Below are 18,216 nucleotides of genomic sequence, written 5' to 3'. Positions count from 1 at the left end.
TAGGCTGCGGTCTGAGAGGAGAACGTTGCGGAGAACGAGGGAACCGCCTCGCGTGAAGTTTGCGGTTATTTAAGGTTCTGTTGAATTCAGTCACTGTTCTGCCCGTGGCCTTCTCTTACTGTCTGTGTGTGAAGCTGAGGCAGGAACCTGAAGAAGGAACCGTGTGAGGAACCCCAACAAAGACACGACACGAAGCGGTGCCAGGAAAGAGACTTTTAAGGACTTTAATGGTTTTAAATTAGAATAAACATTTTTTTTCTTTATCCAAACTCATATACATCCAACATAAAAAAAAAACCAACATATCAACGGGACGCGAGAAGATAAGAGCTCTTCAGAACCGTCGTTCTATTGAAAATAGAAATAGGTTGATTATTGCTGCTAAAGTGCTGCACTATCAAGCTGAATTTTTTTCCATAAATGTACAGATACAGACATAAATAAACAGACTGATGTTTGTAGGGGCGCGTCAGGGGGTTCCATAAAGGAGCATTTCACCGGACAGAACCCAAGTTATCCCCGTAGAACGTGACGCCGAGAGTCATGTGACCAGGACACGTTAGCAGTGAGACTCGGCCACGCCCACCACCTCGCCCTTCAGCCTGGGCAGCTCCATCTCGTCGTCGGAATAGTCCTGGAACGGCGAGAGCGGGTTAAAGCACGCCTGTACACACACACACACACACACACACACACACACCTTCAGGTACAGGTCGCAGCACAGACTCCGGTCCTTATGGTCCGGGTGCTTGGAGCCGAATTCCTCTCTGCAGGGAGGGAGGTGATCAATAAACACCGCCGTTATCCGGTATTTAAATAAAAAAAAAACGGGGCGTGGCCTCACCCGTCCGTGACCTCGATGGAGGAGTGGTACCCCGGCGCCCGGTCCGCTCCGAGCGGGCGGCACATCCGGCAGAGCAGGCCGAGGGCGATGAGCGCCGACGGCAGGAGGACGAAGAGCAGCAGCACGGCCACGTCCGTGAACCGCAGCGCCGCCGCTGCAGACGCCACAAGACGGTCGTTCCCGACGTTACAAACTCGCCTTCGTTAAATGGCGCGGCGCGCCGGCGCAACGTACCTCTGGGCGTGACGGTGAGGACGGTGTGTGCCGGGGCCCCGTGCGTGTCGGGGGGGTTCCTGACGGAGCAGGTGTAGGTGCCGTTGTCGGCGAGCGTGACGTTGGCCAGCCGGACGGTGGCCTCGCCGCGGGACGGCCTTCCCAGCCACAGCACCCGGTCCTTAAAGCGCCCCTCCTGGGGCGGGTGGGCCTGGCCCGAGAAATGGAAGAACTGGGGGGGGGGGAACAGGAGGGGGTGTTGGTGTCGTCGTCACGGTAACGGTTTATGGCGCTACTGGCATTTGTCAGAGACTCCGCCCATCACCCCACTGTCCCTGCAGACCTCTGCACTCTGCTGGCCACTAGGGGGAAAGTGACCGGCATTTGCATACTGCTGGCGTCAGGGCTCCGGTGGCCTTGGTGTCAGAGGGGCGTGGCCGGACAAGGCGGCGGCAGCGTTGAGATTCTGCTCCGCGTCCCAGATTATTGATCCGTGGGCCGGCGCGGCGTCACACGTCCCCTCACCGCCGAGATGAGTTGATTAGGGGAGTGACAATGGAGACGTAAAACCCCGTCACACACACACACACACACACACACACACACACGCTCGCGTGAAGAGAGGCTGATGGGTAAAATCTCAGATGGTGAAGTGCACTTCCACATCAAGCACCTCGTACGAACAAGAGGTCAGAGCCCCGCCCACACACACAGAGTACAGGTCAACGAGCCAATCAGACAGGGAGACGGAATGAAGACACGGAGGATGATGATGATGATGATGATGAAGAAAACAATGAAACCCGGTCGCCACACAGTCATGGCTGACAGTGCGTAGTGGACACGCCCGGCATCTGACTCATGAGCAAGCGTGTGAGAGAGTGTGTGTGTGTGTGTGTGTGTGTCCTCGCTTTGCTCCTCCACTCTGACTGACTGACACACACACACACACACACACACACACACACTCTCTCGGTGCCTAGCAACCACACCTCGGCTCGGCGCGCTGCAGATTCCAGCGAAGGCTCGCCGGGCTGGAGAGACCCAGTGAGACGAGGCTCCCGATAACCGCCGCCCACCCGCACCCCGACATTTAACACCCCCCCATTACCTGTAATAACCGCCGTTCACGGACAATCTCGGCCCGCGCCGGACTCGATTTCACACAAGAGAACGTTTGTGGAAATTGCAAGATTACTTATCGATAATTTATATATCGATTGCCTGCCCAACCCCACTGTTACTGGGCGTGGCACTGCAGCGTGGCGACCTGTTGCTCCGTCCACTGAACCCAGTCATGACATCATCATTCCGGCACATTCAATTTCAGTAAGTGTTCGTTTGAGTTGGAACCCAACGGCACGTCCGAGGACGGAGCCTCGGCGCCCCTCCTGCGGCTGGGCGGGCGAGGGCGGGGCATCGGTCGTCGTCCCCTCGCCAGCGATGTTTTACGTCGTCGCGCGTTGACGTATTCATTTAAGAAATCAATAAAGAGCCGCTGGTGAACCTACAGGACGAGGGCGAACGGTGATGACGGTTCTCCTACGAAGATCACAGAACAGTCTTACTCACAGGTGGTAGTGGCCTGGTGTGTAACACACTCCCCTATGGACCAGAAGACCCAGGTTCAAACCCCACTTACTACCATCATGTCCCTGAGCAGGACACTTAACCCTGAGTGTCTCCAGGGAGGGACTGTCCCGGTCACTACAGGGTGGTAGTAGCCTAGCGTGTAACACACTCCCCTATGGACCAGAAGACCCAGGTTCAAACCCCACTTACTACCATCATGTCCCTGAGCAGGACACTTAACCCTGAGTGTCTCCAGGGAGGGACTGTCCCGGTCACTACAGGGTGGTAGTAGCCTAGCGTGTAACACACTCCCCTATGGACCAGAAAACCCAGGTTCAAACCCCACTTACTACCATCATGTCCCTGAGCAGGACACTTAACCCTGAGTGTCTCCAGGGAGGGACTGTCCCGGTCACTACAGGGTGGTAGTAGCCTAGCGTGTAACACACTCCCCTATGGACCAGAAGACCCAGGTTCAAACCCCACTTACTACCATCATGTCCCTGAGCAGGACACTTAACCCTGAGTGTCTCCAGGGAGGGACTGTCCCGGTCACTACAGGGTGGTACTAGCCTAGTGTGTAACACACTCCCCTATGGACCAGAAGACCCAGGTTCAAACCCCACTTACTACCATCATGTCCCTGAGCAGGACACTTAACCCTGAGTGTCTCCAGGGAGGGACTGTCCCGGTCACTACAGGGTGGTACTAGCCTAGTGTGTAACACACTCCCCTATGGACCAGAAGACCCAGGTTCAAACCCCACTTACTACCATCATGTCCCTGAGCAGGACACTTAACCCTGAGTGTCTCCAGGGGGGGACTGTCCCTGTAACTACTGGTTGTAAGTCGCTCTGGATAAGGGCGTCTAGTAAATGCTGTAAATCACATTTAATCCCAGCTGGTAACTGGTGAGCAATCAAATCCTCTTTTAGCCACAGAAGACCTTACCAGTAACCACGCCCACGACCAGTTCTTCACACCAGGCATTTGGTGGCACCACCGGTGAGGGAAATAGAACGAGGTAAAAAAAAGCAGGAGCGCGTGGAAACCCTACTGCAGGGAAGGGAACGTTAAGAGAGGACCTACTGGAGAAGTCGAGGGGATGTTATGTTGTTGGCCGGAATTGAGTTCTCGCATTCTGATTGGCTGAGAGGCTCCTTGGAGAGTAAACATCTCACAACTCCATCAGTCTACATTATTCCACTGTTTACAGTCATTAAAATTTACAGCATTTATCCAGAGCTCCTCACAATCCGTAGTTACAGGGACAGTCCCCCCCCCGGAGACACTCAGGGTTAAGTGTCCTGCTCAGGGACACGATGGTAGTAAGTGGGGTTTGAACCTGGGTCTTCTGGTTCATAGGCGAGTGTGTTACCCACTAGGCTACTAACACCCTTACAATCAGTAGTTACAGGGACAGTCCCCCCCCTGGAGACACTCAGGGTTAAGTGTCCTGCTCAGGGACACGATGGTAGCAAGTGTGATCCTCTGGTTCAGTCTCCACCAGCCACCTGGTCACGTTGCTCAGGAGCAGCTGGACCATCTTCTGTACCTGGACAGCGACCACATCTCGGGTCCTCGCGGCGCGGTGACCTGCACGACTGTGCTGACTGAATGAATCGTTGCTTAGCAACAACCCCGGCCGACTGTAGCAGGCGATATTAAACCCTCCCGCCATTCATAAATAAATATGAACAGCGCCGTAGCGCATTAATAAAGATCCGTGGAGCAGAGTCCTCACACCCATTAATAACCAGAGCAGGTGTGGGTCTGGAGCAGCTTTTTATATAAAATATTAATCTACCCAAATTCATAACTGGTCCCAGAGACTTGACGAGACGAGAAGGGACATTAGTTCCATGGCTAGAAACGGCTGGATTAAAGGCTGGTCGTGGGACCGGAGTGGACTGCCTGTGGACCTTGTAGAAGACTCTGTGCCTCACCATCTGCAGCTGGCCGCCATCCGGAGGCCTGAAGGACCAGTCGACGGTCATCTGGCTGGTGGTGCGGGCGGTGGAGGTGAAGGAGCAGGACAGGGTCACGTCGTCTCCTCTCATGGCCTGGACCGCTTCTGGGGCGCTGAGCTTTATGGAAGATGCCGGGCAGAGGACTGTGAAGGAAGACGGATGGAGAACGTGGGTGCGTTGTTATGTTCTGCTATTGATATCGACATCGTGAAAGACCAAACTTCCCTCAGATTCATCTCAGCTTCCCCCAACACACATTCTATTAATGAGGAATGAAATAAAAACGAAGGTCCATTTTGGGGACTATTCAGTCAGAAGATGGACGGAAAGACGAATCAGATGGAGGACAATATGACCTTTGACCACCAAACCAAATCAGTTCATCTAAGCAATCGGTCAAAGTAGGCGGTTATGTAGAATTTGATTAAATTCACGGTGAAATGGTGATTCGTGATGGACGTACAGAGAAGGTTCTTCTTCGTATTTGCATGCGTTCACCGTGTCCACACGTTCTATTTCCCTCTCCTTGACGTCGCTCCAGACACCCACGCCGATCTGATCTCTCCGTCTCTCACGCGCAGAGACGCGCCACGTGGACTCGGGACCAGGACGGGTTTGGTCTGCAGCGCCGTTATCAGTTACGGAGAAGGGCGGGGCAAGCCGCCCCGTGCCATCGTGCTTTTATTCGGTTCCCTGGCGGAACGTGCGAGTGAATGAGGGTCAAATTCCAGCCGGATTTCTGTCTGGTTCCATTAGAACGATAACGGAGCAGCGAGTGGCGATTTTAACGTCCCCAGACGACCCCAATGCTCTCTGGTGACAACGTCAAGCAAACAAAACAAAAATTCCAAAACTAGGATCCATAACTGTAGAATTCTGGTGCTGGTGAGAAAGCAGCTTCGCCATCAGGCAGAAGAAATATTTTGGGACCCCGGTGTCACTCGGCACCGCCCACAACCCCCTCCTGCCGGCGCTTCTCCCTGCGCAACACGTTTTCATGCATATGCATGACATTTCCAGTCATCATCTTCTCAACTTCCTGCAAAGTTCGCCTCCACTGCAGGTTCAGTCGGATGGAGCTGTGAACGTGTCGGTGGCTCGTGAGGACGAAGGACACAAGACGCTGGAAGGAAGGAGAATTTCAGCCGGAAATCTTCTGGAAAGGTTAACCTTATGGAGTGAGAACATCTCTGGTGACCAAAAATCACCAGATTTCGCCATCCGTCCAAACCAGCAGTGAGATGATAAAGGAACGTACAGAACGTTCCCCCGGTTACTTCCATCTACCGTAGTCTCGTATTTTATGCAAAATTTCATTTATTAAAAATATCAAATTACAGCATTTGCAGCTCCTTATTGAGGCAGCGGTGACCTAGAACCACCCGAGCCGCCAAGGTGCCACTGAGGTCCCCTTGATGAAGGTCCCGTCCCCACACACTGCTCCCCGGGCGCCTGTCATGGCTGCCCTCTGCTCACCAAGGGCGACGGTTAAATACAGCGGACGCGTTTCACCGTGTCACCGTGTGCTGTGCTGCAGTGTTTCACAATGACAATCACTTCACTTTCACCGAAGTTCTCAGCTCTGTTATGGAGAACAGTTCTCCCAGCCAGAAGACTTTATAAGTGGCTTGACCACGCGATACAATAATGCAGGTGACCAGGACCCACCTGGCCCCGAACCCGGGTCCACGTGGCCCCACACCTGTACCCGCCAGGCTCGAGGACAGGAAGATCTGGGATGGGACCCAGGTTCCACCTCATTTATGGAAAACGTTCTCAACACACGATTCGGCACCACACCCACACAGTTCCTCTTCCCAAAGAAAGCACCGTCCCCAAACTGTCAATCAGGCCGCCCGGTGACTGACAGGTGGCGCTCCGCTCCGTACATCTCAGGAAGAAAATAAGGAGAAACATGCAAATATCCAGTCTTGAAATGGGTCACTTCCGGAACTATTACCAATAAATAGTGTTTTAAATCTCTCTTCCTCCGGGAAAAATCCATTACAAATGACATGAGCCGGTTATTTTGTACATTTTATGGTGGAGCTGCCTGGCGGCGAACCCGGACGGTGGGGTCATGATTGGTCATCAGCTGTTCCCCGATGGGCCACCACTCACTTTATGGAGATGGAGAACTGCAGAAGCCTCCTCTAGAACCCAGTCTGGACCAGAAGCACATTTCATATCTGGTTCCAGGTGGTCTGATCCGATCAGGTGTTTTTTTTTAATAGTGAAAAACGGTAGTAAAGACTGATCTGAGACCAGCAGTCCAGAGAATTTCTGATCAGGTGTTTTATAGTGAAGAACGGTAGTAAAGACTGATCTGAGACCAGCGGTCCAGAGAATTTCTGATCAGGTGTTTTATAGTGAAGAACAGTAGTAAAGACTGATCTGAGACCAGCAGTCCAGAGAATTTCTGATCGTGCGTTTTTATAATGAACATTGTAAAGACTGATCTGAGACCTGCAGTCCAGGGACTTTCTGATCAGGTGTTTTTTAAAGTGAAGAATGCTAAAGACTGATCTGAGACCTGCAGTCCACAGAACTTCTGACATTATTTTACGTTGGCTGTAGGTCGGAGTAGGAAGGCAGCGTGTAGGACAGGAGTAGAAGAACGGAGGAGTTGAGCAGCAGGTGAGATCAGGACAGGAACCAACCGGCCGAGGGAACCAAACGAACAATCGAAAGTAAAAAAGGTGACGAGCGTCGCTGCTGTGAAACCACGAAGCGACAGACTCTCACCTGCGCCCAGGATTACAGTCCGGAACAGGAGCAGCTCCGCGGGGCTCCGGGTTCTCGCCCCGACACTGGAACCCATTTTACCTCAGGAGCTTCGGTCAGAGTTCGGCGCTCGGCTCGTCCTCCATGTTTCACTCCGTGACGCAGACACCTGATCCGACAGGTGGAGCAGGAAGCGGCTGCTGGTTCGAGTTTCTCCCGTTCCACCTTAAACGATCCACCGTTCGCCAGACAACGTTTCGCCATAACGCAGGGAAGATTCTGGAAACGGCCACCGTTCCCAGGGTTTAAGGTGTCGAGTGGGAAATCATCGAATAATGTTCGGTTTTATAAATAATGCGCGTTAACACTGTGGAACAGTCGGGATTTTCTGAACGTCGCCCCCTACCGGCGGATTCGCGCTGTTGCAGCTGTTAAGGTGGAACGGAGAAATTCGAACCTGGAGCGGCATCGGCATGTTCATTAGGCGCTTTCACCCACAGACACTCGGGTTCGTTTCATTACAAACCACATAGTTCGAGGTATGTTCCACGCAGTTCCAGCGTTGCGTGAGAACGTTCCAAGTGCTCCGAGTTGTTTTAATGCAATAATTTAGAGCATTCTTAGCACCAGGAACATGGTTCTGTCCTGTGGTCGGGTTCTCTGTGGGAATAAAGGCCTCGCTGTTCTGCCCAGAGTATCGGTTACCTGACCGACCGCACAAAGCCGCCTCTGTAGACGGTCGGCCGGTTAAACCCTGAGAGAGTTACGCCCGCTCCTGGCGTGGGCCGCAGGGGTCAGAGGTCACAGGGGCCTTCACACTCACCTGCACTTCCTGTTATTCAGTAACCAGCGGCGAGCCGCACTAGACTTTAACCAGGACACTCATTCTGCTACGAATACCTCTTACTCAGGGAAGCAAGTGCTCCGAGGCCAGTTTACGATGGTAATAAAACAAATTAAAAAAATGTCAGTGTCATATTAATACACGCCCTTCTGCTCACTTTAATTTTGCACATTGTAATGTGTAATGTGTCATCCTTCAAAAACTCACTTTTACACCCTGGATTCTTGTATGGTGTTCTGATGCAGGCCTTTCATTACTTTTTTACTGTGTTGTCTTTCGACCCCTTTTTAATGTAATGCAGTTGGGTGGTAGTAGCCTAATGGGGTAACACACTCGCCTATGAAGACCCAGGAGACCCAGGTTCGAACCCCACTTACTACCATGGTGTCCCTGAGCAGGACACTTAACCCTGAGTGTCTCCATGGGGGGGACTGTCCCTGTAACTACTGGATTAGGGCATCTAGTAAATGAACCAGAAAACCCAGGTTCAAATAAGGCCGTCTGGTAAATGCTGTAAATGTAATGCATGTACTCTTTTTATTTTTACTGAACGTTTTGTCCATGTCGGTCCTGTCCCTGGTCATTTACATTTTTCATTTTAATCAGCTCCTTTGTAGTTTTAAAGTGCTTTATATATTTATCTTTTTTTTTATATGTTTGGAAGACATTCATTCACTCCACCTCATGGGTGATTTTGCTTATCACCTATAAAGCTTTGCATGAACTTGCTCCAGTTTATCTTACTAACCTGTTAGTAAGGATTCATACACAGTCTCAGTATTTAAAACCCAACTTTAACTACACTCCCCTCACCACGAGTAACGCTGTAGTAGTTGGTGCCGCCAAGTGATCGGTTCTGGTTCACTAGGACCCCCAACTATGAATACAACCTTTTTATTCACTCTGTTCTAGTTTCTATACATGATTCAGACAATAAGAAGGTTACAAGTTCATCTAAATATTCTCTAAAGAGGAAGGATGTTCTATTTGTTAGGCGCTTTGTGATAATGTACACTGTAAATAAAGATTGATCGATCGATTGATTGATTGATAATTGCGGAACTGTGACGACTGTGATTCCGCCTTGTCGCCTACTGTCGCTCTACAGCGACACCCAGTGGCCGGTGGCGTTTTCTCCTCTGAAGGCAGCGGGGCGCCGCCCGCTGTCCAACAGCAGAATTACTAATAAATCCGACAGAAGAGGCAGATGAAGACATTTTAAATTCCAGAACAGGCCTGCATTTAAACTGCAAGAATACAACATATTGTACAAAATGTAAAATTCTTCAGAAAATAAAATAAAAAATACATACAAAAATAGAGCGCAGTGAATTTTTGGAAGGTTCTCATACTTCAGATAAGTAATTTCGGGGGAGTTTTGCAGAATTCCACACCACATCTGAATCCAGATGGATTTCCCAACTCGGATATTGCTCACGTCGGTCCGTCTGGGGCCGATTTGACGGTCTTGTGCTGTTTCTGATGGATATAAAAGACGGAGATTTCGGTGGGTCTGGATGATGCAACAGGTGGAAAGTGGGGAGTTTTATTGTGAGTGACTCCCACGTCCATCTGTCCCCTCTCTCTCTCTCTCTCTCGATCGTCTGGGTGTGATGGACACCAGCGGGAACTTCCTGTCAGCTGCTCCGCGACTCCTGGATTCTTTCGTTTCGACTTTCCGGCTGAATAAAAATCTGCTTGATTTCTATGTTGGGTTAGAGTTGAATATGAATCATATTCAGTTAGTGTTTGACCATGTGACCTTGTTTAAATCATATTCACAGGAGAAAGGAAGGGGAACAGGCAGAATAGAACCGTGAAGAACCCCAGAACCGGAGGACAATATTTGGCTTATATGAATGAAATGGACAAAAGAAAAACTCATGATTGTAAAAACTTTTTCGTTTCCAGTGTATGACGTCAGTCTGGACCTTCAGCAGATGAAGGTTCTTCACCTCCACCCATGGCAGAACCCCCACGACGTCAGCGTGCTGTTCCTGATCTGTGAAGGGGGCGGGGTCTCCGCCCTCTCACCACATGCTGATGTCCTTCTCATCTCGATGGACCGCGCCCTCGTCTCCGCGGCCCCTCCCCAGGCGGCAAGTCCGCGTCCATACAAGGACGCCGAGGACAATCATCACCAGAACGATGCTGCCCACAACGGCACAGGCCAGGATCACGATGTCCGACATGGAGGCTGAGGGTGGAGACGGGAGAAAAAGTGAGAAGATCAGTTAGGTTCATCTTCTCCAGAGACACTTACATCATAGAAACGTCCATCAGAGAAACTCAGGACCCAACTTTATTACAGTTCACACAACAAATACAGGGTCTCACATTTACATTATTTACCAGACGCCCTTATCCAGAGCGACTTACAGTCAGCAGTTACAGGGACAGTCCCCCCCTGGAGACACTCAGTGTTAAGTGTCTTGCTCAGGGACACAATGGTAGTAAGTGGGATTTGGGGCTTGTCAAAGCCCATTGAGACGTACTGTATGCGACTTTGGGCTATATAAGAAATATATGTTGTTGTTGTTGTGTGGTGTCATGTGGGACAGTGGTGGCCTAGCGGTTAAGGAAGCGGCCCCGTATTCCGATCCACCATGGTGCCACTGAGGTGCCACCGAGCAAAGCACCGTCCCCACACACTGCTCCCCGGGCGCCTGTCATGGCTGCCCACTGCTCACTCAGGGTGATGGGTTAAATGCAGAGGACAAATTTCACTGTGTGCACCGTGTGCTGTGCTGCTGTGTATCACATGTGACAATCACTTCACTTTATGTGCCAGGTTGCTGCTCTCACACGTATAAAGGACATGGCAACGATACAGTGTGCATATGCATGTATTATTATTTTTGTAATAAATATATGTAATGTATTTCCTCTGAAGACCTTAAGTGACACAGATGTTCTAACACGTAGTGGAAGTCCAGAGGAATGCTTTCCTCGTACCCTGAACCAGCGTCGGTATTTTAACTCTGATGAGGGTGCTACAGGAAGCCGGTGGGGTGGTGCTGCAGCGTTCTGGAGCAGCTGGAGAGGTCAAGCCACCACTGACCTGTCGTCACGACCTTCAGCCGCACCGTGCCCAGGTTCCCGTGGACGTCAGGGGGGTTCTTCACCTGGCAGGTGAAGGTGCCGTTGTAGATGAACTTCACCTGTCGGACAGTGATGGAGGCGTCCCGCCCCGTAATGTCACCGGCCCAGACCACTTTGTTCTGGAAGCGTCCCTCTGTGGGCGGGTACGGCCGGGTGTGGTAGTAAAAGACCTGTTGGGGGCGGAGTTAAACACCAAACCAGCCAATCAAAATGAGCCATTATCTTGGTCAACCAATCATCTCCTCTTTTATGAAAATTATGATTCTGAAGGATGTTATGATGAGGGCGACTCACCGACTCCTCGTCCCCAGAGCTGAGAGGCCGGAAGGTCCAGGTGACGGTGACACTGGACGGCTGGATGGTGTGGCTGCTCTTGAAGGTGCATTTCAGCCGAGCGTCTGTGCCGTTTACGGCCTCCACCTCGCCGGACGTGTACACCCTCATCGCCCTGACTGAAAGTGGACCCGAACACACACCCAGAGACAAAGTCACGTCTCCACCTACCGGGGTGGATGCATCTCAGAACGACGCAGTGCAGAAATAAGCGATTATTATGCTGGTTTTCTAGTTAAAAGTAGTGCCGGTAGTGACTGTGGCGGCCTGATCTGAGTACAGCGCCGCTCCGGCTAGAAGTACGGCCTCGTCCACGTGGGACCCCGCAAGCATAAATACACGCAACTCTCATCATGTGAAGTACATTTACATTTAGAGCATTTATCAGACTTACAGTCAGTAGTTACAGGGACAGTCCCCCCCTTGGAGACACTCAGGGTTAAGTGTCCTGATCAGGGACACAATGGTAGTAAGTGGGATTTGAACCTGGGTCTTCTGGTTCATAGGCGAGTGTGTTACCCGCTAGGCTACTACCACCTAGTAAAGTAATGTCGGAAAATTGATTGGCCTCATCGATAATCAAATTGAATCGTGAGATCACCTCTACTGACCACCTACTGACCCACACTGACCTCTGTGACCCCACATGTTGGGAGCAGAGTAGCAGGTACAGGAAGCTCCTGAACCGCCACATCCTGCCCTCGTTTAGCGCCAATTGCCCGGGCCACAGGAGGACAGAGAGGAACGTTCAGACGTCTCCATTTCATATCTGGCCGAGTGGCGTACCGGAGCTCTGAGGTGCAGCCCCGAACTGCCCTCCTCCTGTTTACTGGCACGGGCGTTTCTGCACTTCTTATCAGACGGTAAAGAACTTCCTGCTGCCTCCACCCGCCTGGACCTCCTCTCGCCAAGCACGTTTTAAACCAGCGCTTCCTTTCAGTGTTTTGTGGCAGGAAGCCGGGCGGAGGGGAATAATGGCCACATTTACAGTACATCTTCTTCAGAACAATGAGGTCTTCCAGCTGGACGCCTTCCAGCCCAGTAAATGGCAGAACTTCACGTGGTTCCCCTTTAACATCCACGAGCGCGTCGCATAGCCGACACGGATTCCAGTTCAAACGAGAGAGACGAACCCTGAACATGTGGAAGGAGAGAATAGAGACAGACCAATGGGACGCTTTCTACATGTCTCTACCTGCCATGACAGTATCAATTATCATTTGGAACAAGCTACTTATAATAACTCATTTTTATCTATTTATTTTAGCTTATTTCCACTGAGCTTTACTTCTGTTTTCTTTTATTCTGTGTTGATATGTTTGTTATTTAATGTATAAGTTTAATTACAAAAAAAGTCTGCGGGAATAAAAAAAAAAAAAGTGAGAGAGAAGAGCAGGGGGGAGATGATCCAAAAGTCTGTTTACTGTTCCTCTGGGCCACGTACAGACCTCAGAGACAGAGTGAGCGAGAGAATGAGAGACAGAGTGAGCGAGAGACAGAGCGAGAGACACAGAGAGAGAGCGAGAGAGAGAGAGAGAGACACAGAGAAAGAGCGAGAGACACAGAGACAGAGCGAGAGAGAGAGAGAGACACAAAGAAAGAGCAAGAGACACAGAGACAGAGCGAGAGACACAGAGAGACAGAGCGAGAGACACAGAGAGAGAGAGACACAGAGACAGAGAGAGAGAGCGAGAGACACAGACAGAGAGAGACAGAGAGAGACTGTGCTGATAACAGGCCATGTTTTGGGTCTCGGCCCAAACAAACTCGGATAACTGAAGCGTCTGATCTGTTTAGTTGAGGGACAGACCAGAAGATTACTGTTCCACACACACCAGCTGTAACTGCTCACGCTTTCATATTTACACACACGAAGCCAGACCAAACATGACCGCAGAATGTGTGAAGGAGGAGAACGGTTCAGGTTTAGGAACTTTTAACCGGCGCCTGTCAGCCTGACACCGACAGGAGGATCATCTCATGAGCAGATTAGCATCTGGCCCTCAGGATCAGCAGAACGATATGCGGCACGTCCACACGTCTTCACCCCTGCGTCCTTAAAGCTGAAGCCCGCAGAAACTCACATGCAGCACAAGATCATCGTTCAACATCGAACACAAACATGGTCAGGAGCGACGTGGACTTCATCATGGAACCACGTGACCAATCATCTCATCCTTCTCTGGGGGGTCACATCGCTGAGGAAAGACTCCTTTATAAGTTCTTGGGCCCGGTCCTCATCGGGACGCGGGTGTGGCCAGTAAACTGCAGCAGCTGGAATCAACTCAGATTAATTATGAGTTTAATTACATTTAACATTTTTCTTTTAAATCACATTTCTTTTATACAGTCTCATAAAAGTCACATACTACTAATGTGACTCCATTACTCAAGTTTTAACTGGATAACCCATCTTTCTGCTGAAGCAAAAATATTTATTTCAATTTGCTGGTGAAATTATGAATGATTTAAATACTAAACAAACACTTGTCTTCAGTTTGCATAAGTCGTACGTTCTGTACAAAAGTGCGATCGTGTCCATTTCTGCGGTTAGACATGGATGCATGGCTACCTGAAAGTTATTCAAATAGAAATTAGACCAACATGCATGTTGGTCCTTTCTCACATTCAACATGCTTTATAAAACAAAGGAGAAATAAGGTGAAAATATAAAGTATTATCTGATCAGTCAAGTAACGTTGGACGATGAAGAGCCTCGTCCTCAGCTATGTGTTTGTATATGAGGGAGTGGGAGAACGTTCCTGTGGGAGCTTGCAGGAATATTTGGGCAAGTATCAACACACACACACACACACACACACACACACAGTACTGAAACAGCTGCATGTCTGTAGATACCCACCTCAAACTGGGCCAGCGACAACCTCACCACCCACCCCAGCCGACCCCCGAACCGAGCCAGAGACCACACCCACTCTGAACCGAACCAGAGACAACCTAACCACCCACCCCAGCCGACCCCCGAACCGAGCCAGAGACCAGACCCCCTCTGAACCTAACCACCCACCCCAGCCGACCCCCGAACCGAGCCAGAGACCACACCCCCTCTGAACCTAACCACCCACCCCAGCCGACCCCCGAACCGAGCCAGAGACCACACCCCCTCCGGACCGGACCAGAGACAACCTAACCACCCACCCCAGCCGACCCCCGAGCCGAGCCAGAGACCACACCCCCTCCGGACCGGACCAGAGACAACCTCACCACCCACCCCCCCAACCCGAGCCAGAAACCGAACCTCCTCAGAACCGGTCCAGAGAACACACCCCCTCCGAACCAGAAGAGACCCCACCCCCAAACCTGCATCAGGGTGATAATACCTAGAGGGTACTAACACACTCACCTATAAACCAGAAGACCCCAAAATCCCATGTTCAAACCCGAGCAAGTGTCCCTGAGCAAGACACTTAACCCGGACTGTCCCTGTAACTACAGATTGTAAGGCGCTCTGGATAAGGACGTGTGATAAAAACCCCACGACCCCCAGATAGCAGGTGCTTGTCAGCAGGAAAGACATTTCGGTTTCGGTCCAGCGCTGGATGTCTCCCTGGAACTTGCATAGCCCAGAAAACCCCCAACAACCTTCACTCCACAAGATCAGATACGCAGCGGCCCGAGCGGTCAGGAAACGATTTTAACTCTATATAGAAATATTCCCCGGTGGGAACAGTGTCCAGAAGGACAATGCGAGCTAGACTGGAGGAAATACCAAGAGAAGCCACAGCAGAAACACCAGCAGGGCTGGGTGGAGGAGCTTCCAGCAAACCTCACCCACCACTGCACCTTCACACCTAATCCACTTAAACCCTGAGGCACACGCCGGGATTAAAACAAGGTTACCAGGTCTTATTCCAGGAGAAACATCAAGTCCAACCCCCTGTAAAACGCTGCCTTCGTTAGATGTCACCGTGCAGGGTTCCTGGAGCTCTGACACCGACCTGAAGATGCGAGTCCCAGCAGGAGCAGGACCAGGAGGAGCTGAAGCCGATTTGCGCCCATCAGCAGCAGAAGAACCTAATCTGGCCCCGAGCTGCGGAATTTACAGCCTCGCAACTCCACACAGGCGGGCTTATCGCACCAAGCCGCAAGCCGCTTTCAGCGCCCCGCCCCGCCCCACCAGGCCCCGCCCCGCGTCCATGACGTCACACACACGGACACGTTTACAAACAATACTGGCGTCTAGACAAGTAAAAAAATCTAATTAAAAACTGCATTTAAACACCACTCCCTGTTAGCAGAAGTGTGGCACCCTGGCGGTTCGGGATTCGAACCCGCAACCTTACCCGCCAACTTACCTGAACTTTTACTTTTTAGGAGAGGATCGCGTACATTTGATTTTATACTGAGCTGCATCTGATTGGTGGAGACGCATGGGGACTGTCACTAGTCACTCCATCTCTGTAAACGGGGCGAAATCATAACCGCGGCTCGAAGACAGGATTACCATTCATAAAAAAAGGCCCCTCCCACTTCTGACCAACGCCCCGCCTTCCACTCAGAGACTCTGCTTCTGATTGGCTCGGGTCACGCACGTTTCACCCAATCACTCGCGCCTTGGACCCCGACTAATCACGCAAAATATGGACGCGTGATGCCGTAAAGTCGGAATAATGGCCGCCCTGGGACCAGGAGCGGCGGGTGAAGATGAAGATGAAGGTGAAGGTGGAGAAGATGTGTAAATTTGCAGGTGCGCGCCGCCCCGCGCTCGTCCTCGTTGCATTGTGGGATGAAACAGGATGCGGGCGGAATGGCGCGGGAGGAAAACGCGCGCCGCCGCCGAGCGCAGCCAATGGGAGCGTCGCGGGGGCGGGGCGCCGCCAGAGAACGTCCAGCGACGCCGCGCCGCTGCAGCAGGGACCGCGAAGCCAGGCGAGCGCCGCGTTTTATTTACCGAAGCTGCGAGGCCCGAATCCCGCTCCCTCCAGGCACCATGACCGACAGGAAGGCCGTCATCAAGAACGCGGACATGTCGGAGGACATGCAGCAGGACGCGGTGGACTGTGCCACGCAGGCCATGGAGAAGTACAACATCGAGAAGGACATCGCCGCCTACATAAAAAAGGTGGAGGTCCCGTCGCGTCCAGCGGTGGGCGTGGAGACGCCGGGTCCCTGAAACGTGTCTAAAACCGTGTCTTGTCTTGTCTCCTCTCGTCCCCTCGCAGGAGTTCGACAAGAAGTACAACCCGACGTGGCACTGCATCGTGGGCCGCAACTTCGGCAGCTACGTCACCCACGAGACGAAGCACTTCATCTACTTCTACCTGGGCCAGGTGGCCATCCTGCTCTTCAAGTCGGGCTGAGGGGCCTGGCGGACTCCGAGCACTTGGTGGCGTCCTCCATCGGCAGAGCTGGCTGTGCACCACTGCATGGACGTTGTCCCCCACCCTCCTGTCTATATGTTGCAGTGGCATTGCTTTCCATGTAGATGCTCCTATAGAGAAGCGGAGGAGTAAATATCTATATCTATATATAAATATATCTGGGTTTCTTTTTTTCTGTTTAATAGTTTAGCACTGCAGTAATCGTACACGCTTATGTGGCCTTTGATTGACGAGAATGTTTGTTTGAGAACGAAAGGGACGACGACGCTGTCGGGGTTGAGAGTTCGGAGGATGTTTCTGTTGCTGGTGCCACCGCCATCTGTCCGTCATGTCCGCTTCATGGGGACGATGAGGGTCGACACGCCATGCCATTGGTTCTTTTGTTTTGTTATTTCTACCCCTGAGGGTTTGAATTTTGAATTGAAATATTGTTATAATTTTTTTTTTTTTTTGTGTGTGTGTAACTTATTGCCACCAATATAGACCCTGAAGAACGAACCCGGTTCTGTTTCTTTCTCAAGTTGCTGTGAATGCAGGGGGATGTTGCGGCCGGCTCGTACGCTCTTCTTTGTATTTCGTCGTCTTCCTGCTGGTTTTCCTTTGTTTTTTTTTTGTTTGTAACCCTTTAACAAGCTGCCTGTATCATTTGCACACGTGCCACGCCCTCCCTCTGTAGGGGCGTGGCCTTTGACCTTTTTGCACATGATCTGAATTGTACCCTGGCGTTCGGGTGGTCCATCACAGGAAACTGTGGGGGGGGGGAAGTCACTTTCATTAAAGGTGTGAAGTCTGAGCCCCGCTCTCCTCGTCTTGTTTCCGGACCCCGCCCCCTCGGAGGTGAGGGGCGGGGCCTACACCTGCTGGGACTGAAACCTCAGGCTGAAAAATCGACACACTGGGTTTAAAGGGATCATAAATCACTTGTCTACACATTAATATTCTTTTCCCAAATAAGCACAATTTTAATTACTTCTCAAGTCATGATAGAAGCTGAAAGGGCGGGTCTAAGTCCTCCGGACAACCGGACGTTGGGTTTCAGGTCCAGACGTGGACCAGATCCACCAGGTGGCAGCATTGGAGAACCGGAGAGTCTGTTCTGTTCCAACTTGGTTTATGCGTTTTTAAAACTGCAACTTGCTTTACGTCTTCTGTTAATTCTAATTGCGCTGTGGTTCTCCTGGGTTCTCGCGGTTCTGTGTTCCCATCACCGTGCTGTGAAATGATAGACTTTAATTGTTCGTTAGCTCCAGTCGTTGCTTCTCTAACTTGCCC

The 18,216-nt window shown here is 51.3% G+C and overlaps 3 protein-coding genes across 3 annotated transcripts; 1 reads left to right on the top strand and 2 right to left on the bottom strand.

Annotated features, from left to right (window-relative positions):
- Nucleotides 1–198: 198 nt before the first annotated feature.
- Nucleotides 199–8,034, bottom strand: LOC114802206 (myelin protein zero-like protein 3). The gene is made up of 6 exons (XM_029000910.1): nt 7,345–8,034; nt 4,576–4,742; nt 1,079–1,289; nt 845–998; nt 701–767; nt 199–634 (listed from the first exon to the last, which is right to left on the bottom strand). Exons 1-6 carry the CDS (start codon nt 7,418–7,420, stop codon nt 560–562), a joined length of 750 nt encoding a protein of 249 aa, XP_028856743.1. The 5' UTR covers nt 7,421–8,034; the 3' UTR covers nt 199–559.
- A 1,336-nt stretch (nt 8,035–9,370) lies between these two features.
- Nucleotides 9,371–15,699, bottom strand: LOC114802085 (myelin protein zero-like protein 2). Its single transcript, XM_029000736.1, has 4 exons — nt 15,562–15,699; nt 11,564–11,721; nt 11,229–11,439; nt 9,371–10,364 (listed from the first exon to the last, which is right to left on the bottom strand). The coding sequence occupies exons 1-4, from the start codon at nt 15,620–15,622 to the stop codon at nt 10,198–10,200; spliced, it is 597 nt and encodes a 198-aa protein (XP_028856569.1). The 5' UTR covers nt 15,623–15,699; the 3' UTR covers nt 9,371–10,197.
- A 728-nt stretch (nt 15,700–16,427) lies between these two features.
- On the top strand, nt 16,428–17,653 carry dynll2a (dynein, light chain, LC8-type 2a). Its single transcript, XM_029000440.1, has 2 exons — nt 16,428–16,685; nt 16,786–17,653. Exons 1-2 carry the CDS (start codon nt 16,554–16,556, stop codon nt 16,921–16,923), a joined length of 270 nt encoding a protein of 89 aa, XP_028856273.1. The 5' UTR covers nt 16,428–16,553; the 3' UTR covers nt 16,924–17,653.
- Nucleotides 17,654–18,216: the final 563 nt, after the last annotated feature.

The sequence above is a fragment of the Denticeps clupeoides genome, chromosome 13, assembly GCF_900700375.1.
Source record: "Denticeps clupeoides chromosome 13, fDenClu1.1, whole genome shotgun sequence".
In the NCBI taxonomy this organism is placed as follows: domain Eukaryota; kingdom Metazoa; phylum Chordata; class Actinopteri; order Clupeiformes; family Denticipitidae; genus Denticeps; species Denticeps clupeoides.
The sequence above is the reverse complement of the archived record's forward strand: the minus strand, read 5'-3'. Positions and strand labels throughout refer to the sequence as shown.

Excerpts from the sequence above, each read along its gene's own strand:
- LOC114802206 (XM_029000910.1), bottom strand. The coding sequence starts at position 7,420 with ATGGGTTCCAGTGTCGGGGCGAGAACCCGGAGCCCCGCGGAGCTGCTC. Across the intron at positions 768-844 it reads TCCATCGAGGTCACGGACGG|AGAGGAATTCGGCTCCAAGC; the intron begins GTGAGGCCACGC and ends CCCTCCCTGCAG. Across the intron at positions 635-700 it reads GCTGCGACCTGTACCTGAAG|GACTATTCCGACGACGAGAT; the intron begins GTGTGTGTGTGT and ends TCGCCGTTCCAG.
- LOC114802085 (XM_029000736.1), bottom strand. The coding sequence starts at position 15,622 with ATGGGCGCAAATCGGCTTCAGCTCCTCCTGGTCCTGCTCCTGCTGGGA. Across the intron at positions 11,440-11,563 it reads GCTCTGGGGACGAGGAGTCG|GTCTTTTACTACCACACCCG; the intron begins GTGAGTCGCCCT and ends CGCCCCCAACAG. Across the intron at positions 10,365-11,228 it reads GCTGAAGGTCGTGACGACAG|CCTCCATGTCGGACATCGTG; the intron begins GTCAGTGGTGGC and ends CTCCACCCTCAG.
- dynll2a (XM_029000440.1), top strand. The coding sequence starts at position 16,554 with ATGACCGACAGGAAGGCCGTCATCAAGAACGCGGACATGTCGGAGGAC. Across the intron at positions 16,686-16,785 it reads TCGCCGCCTACATAAAAAAG|GAGTTCGACAAGAAGTACAA; the intron begins GTGGAGGTCCCG and ends GTCCCCTCGCAG.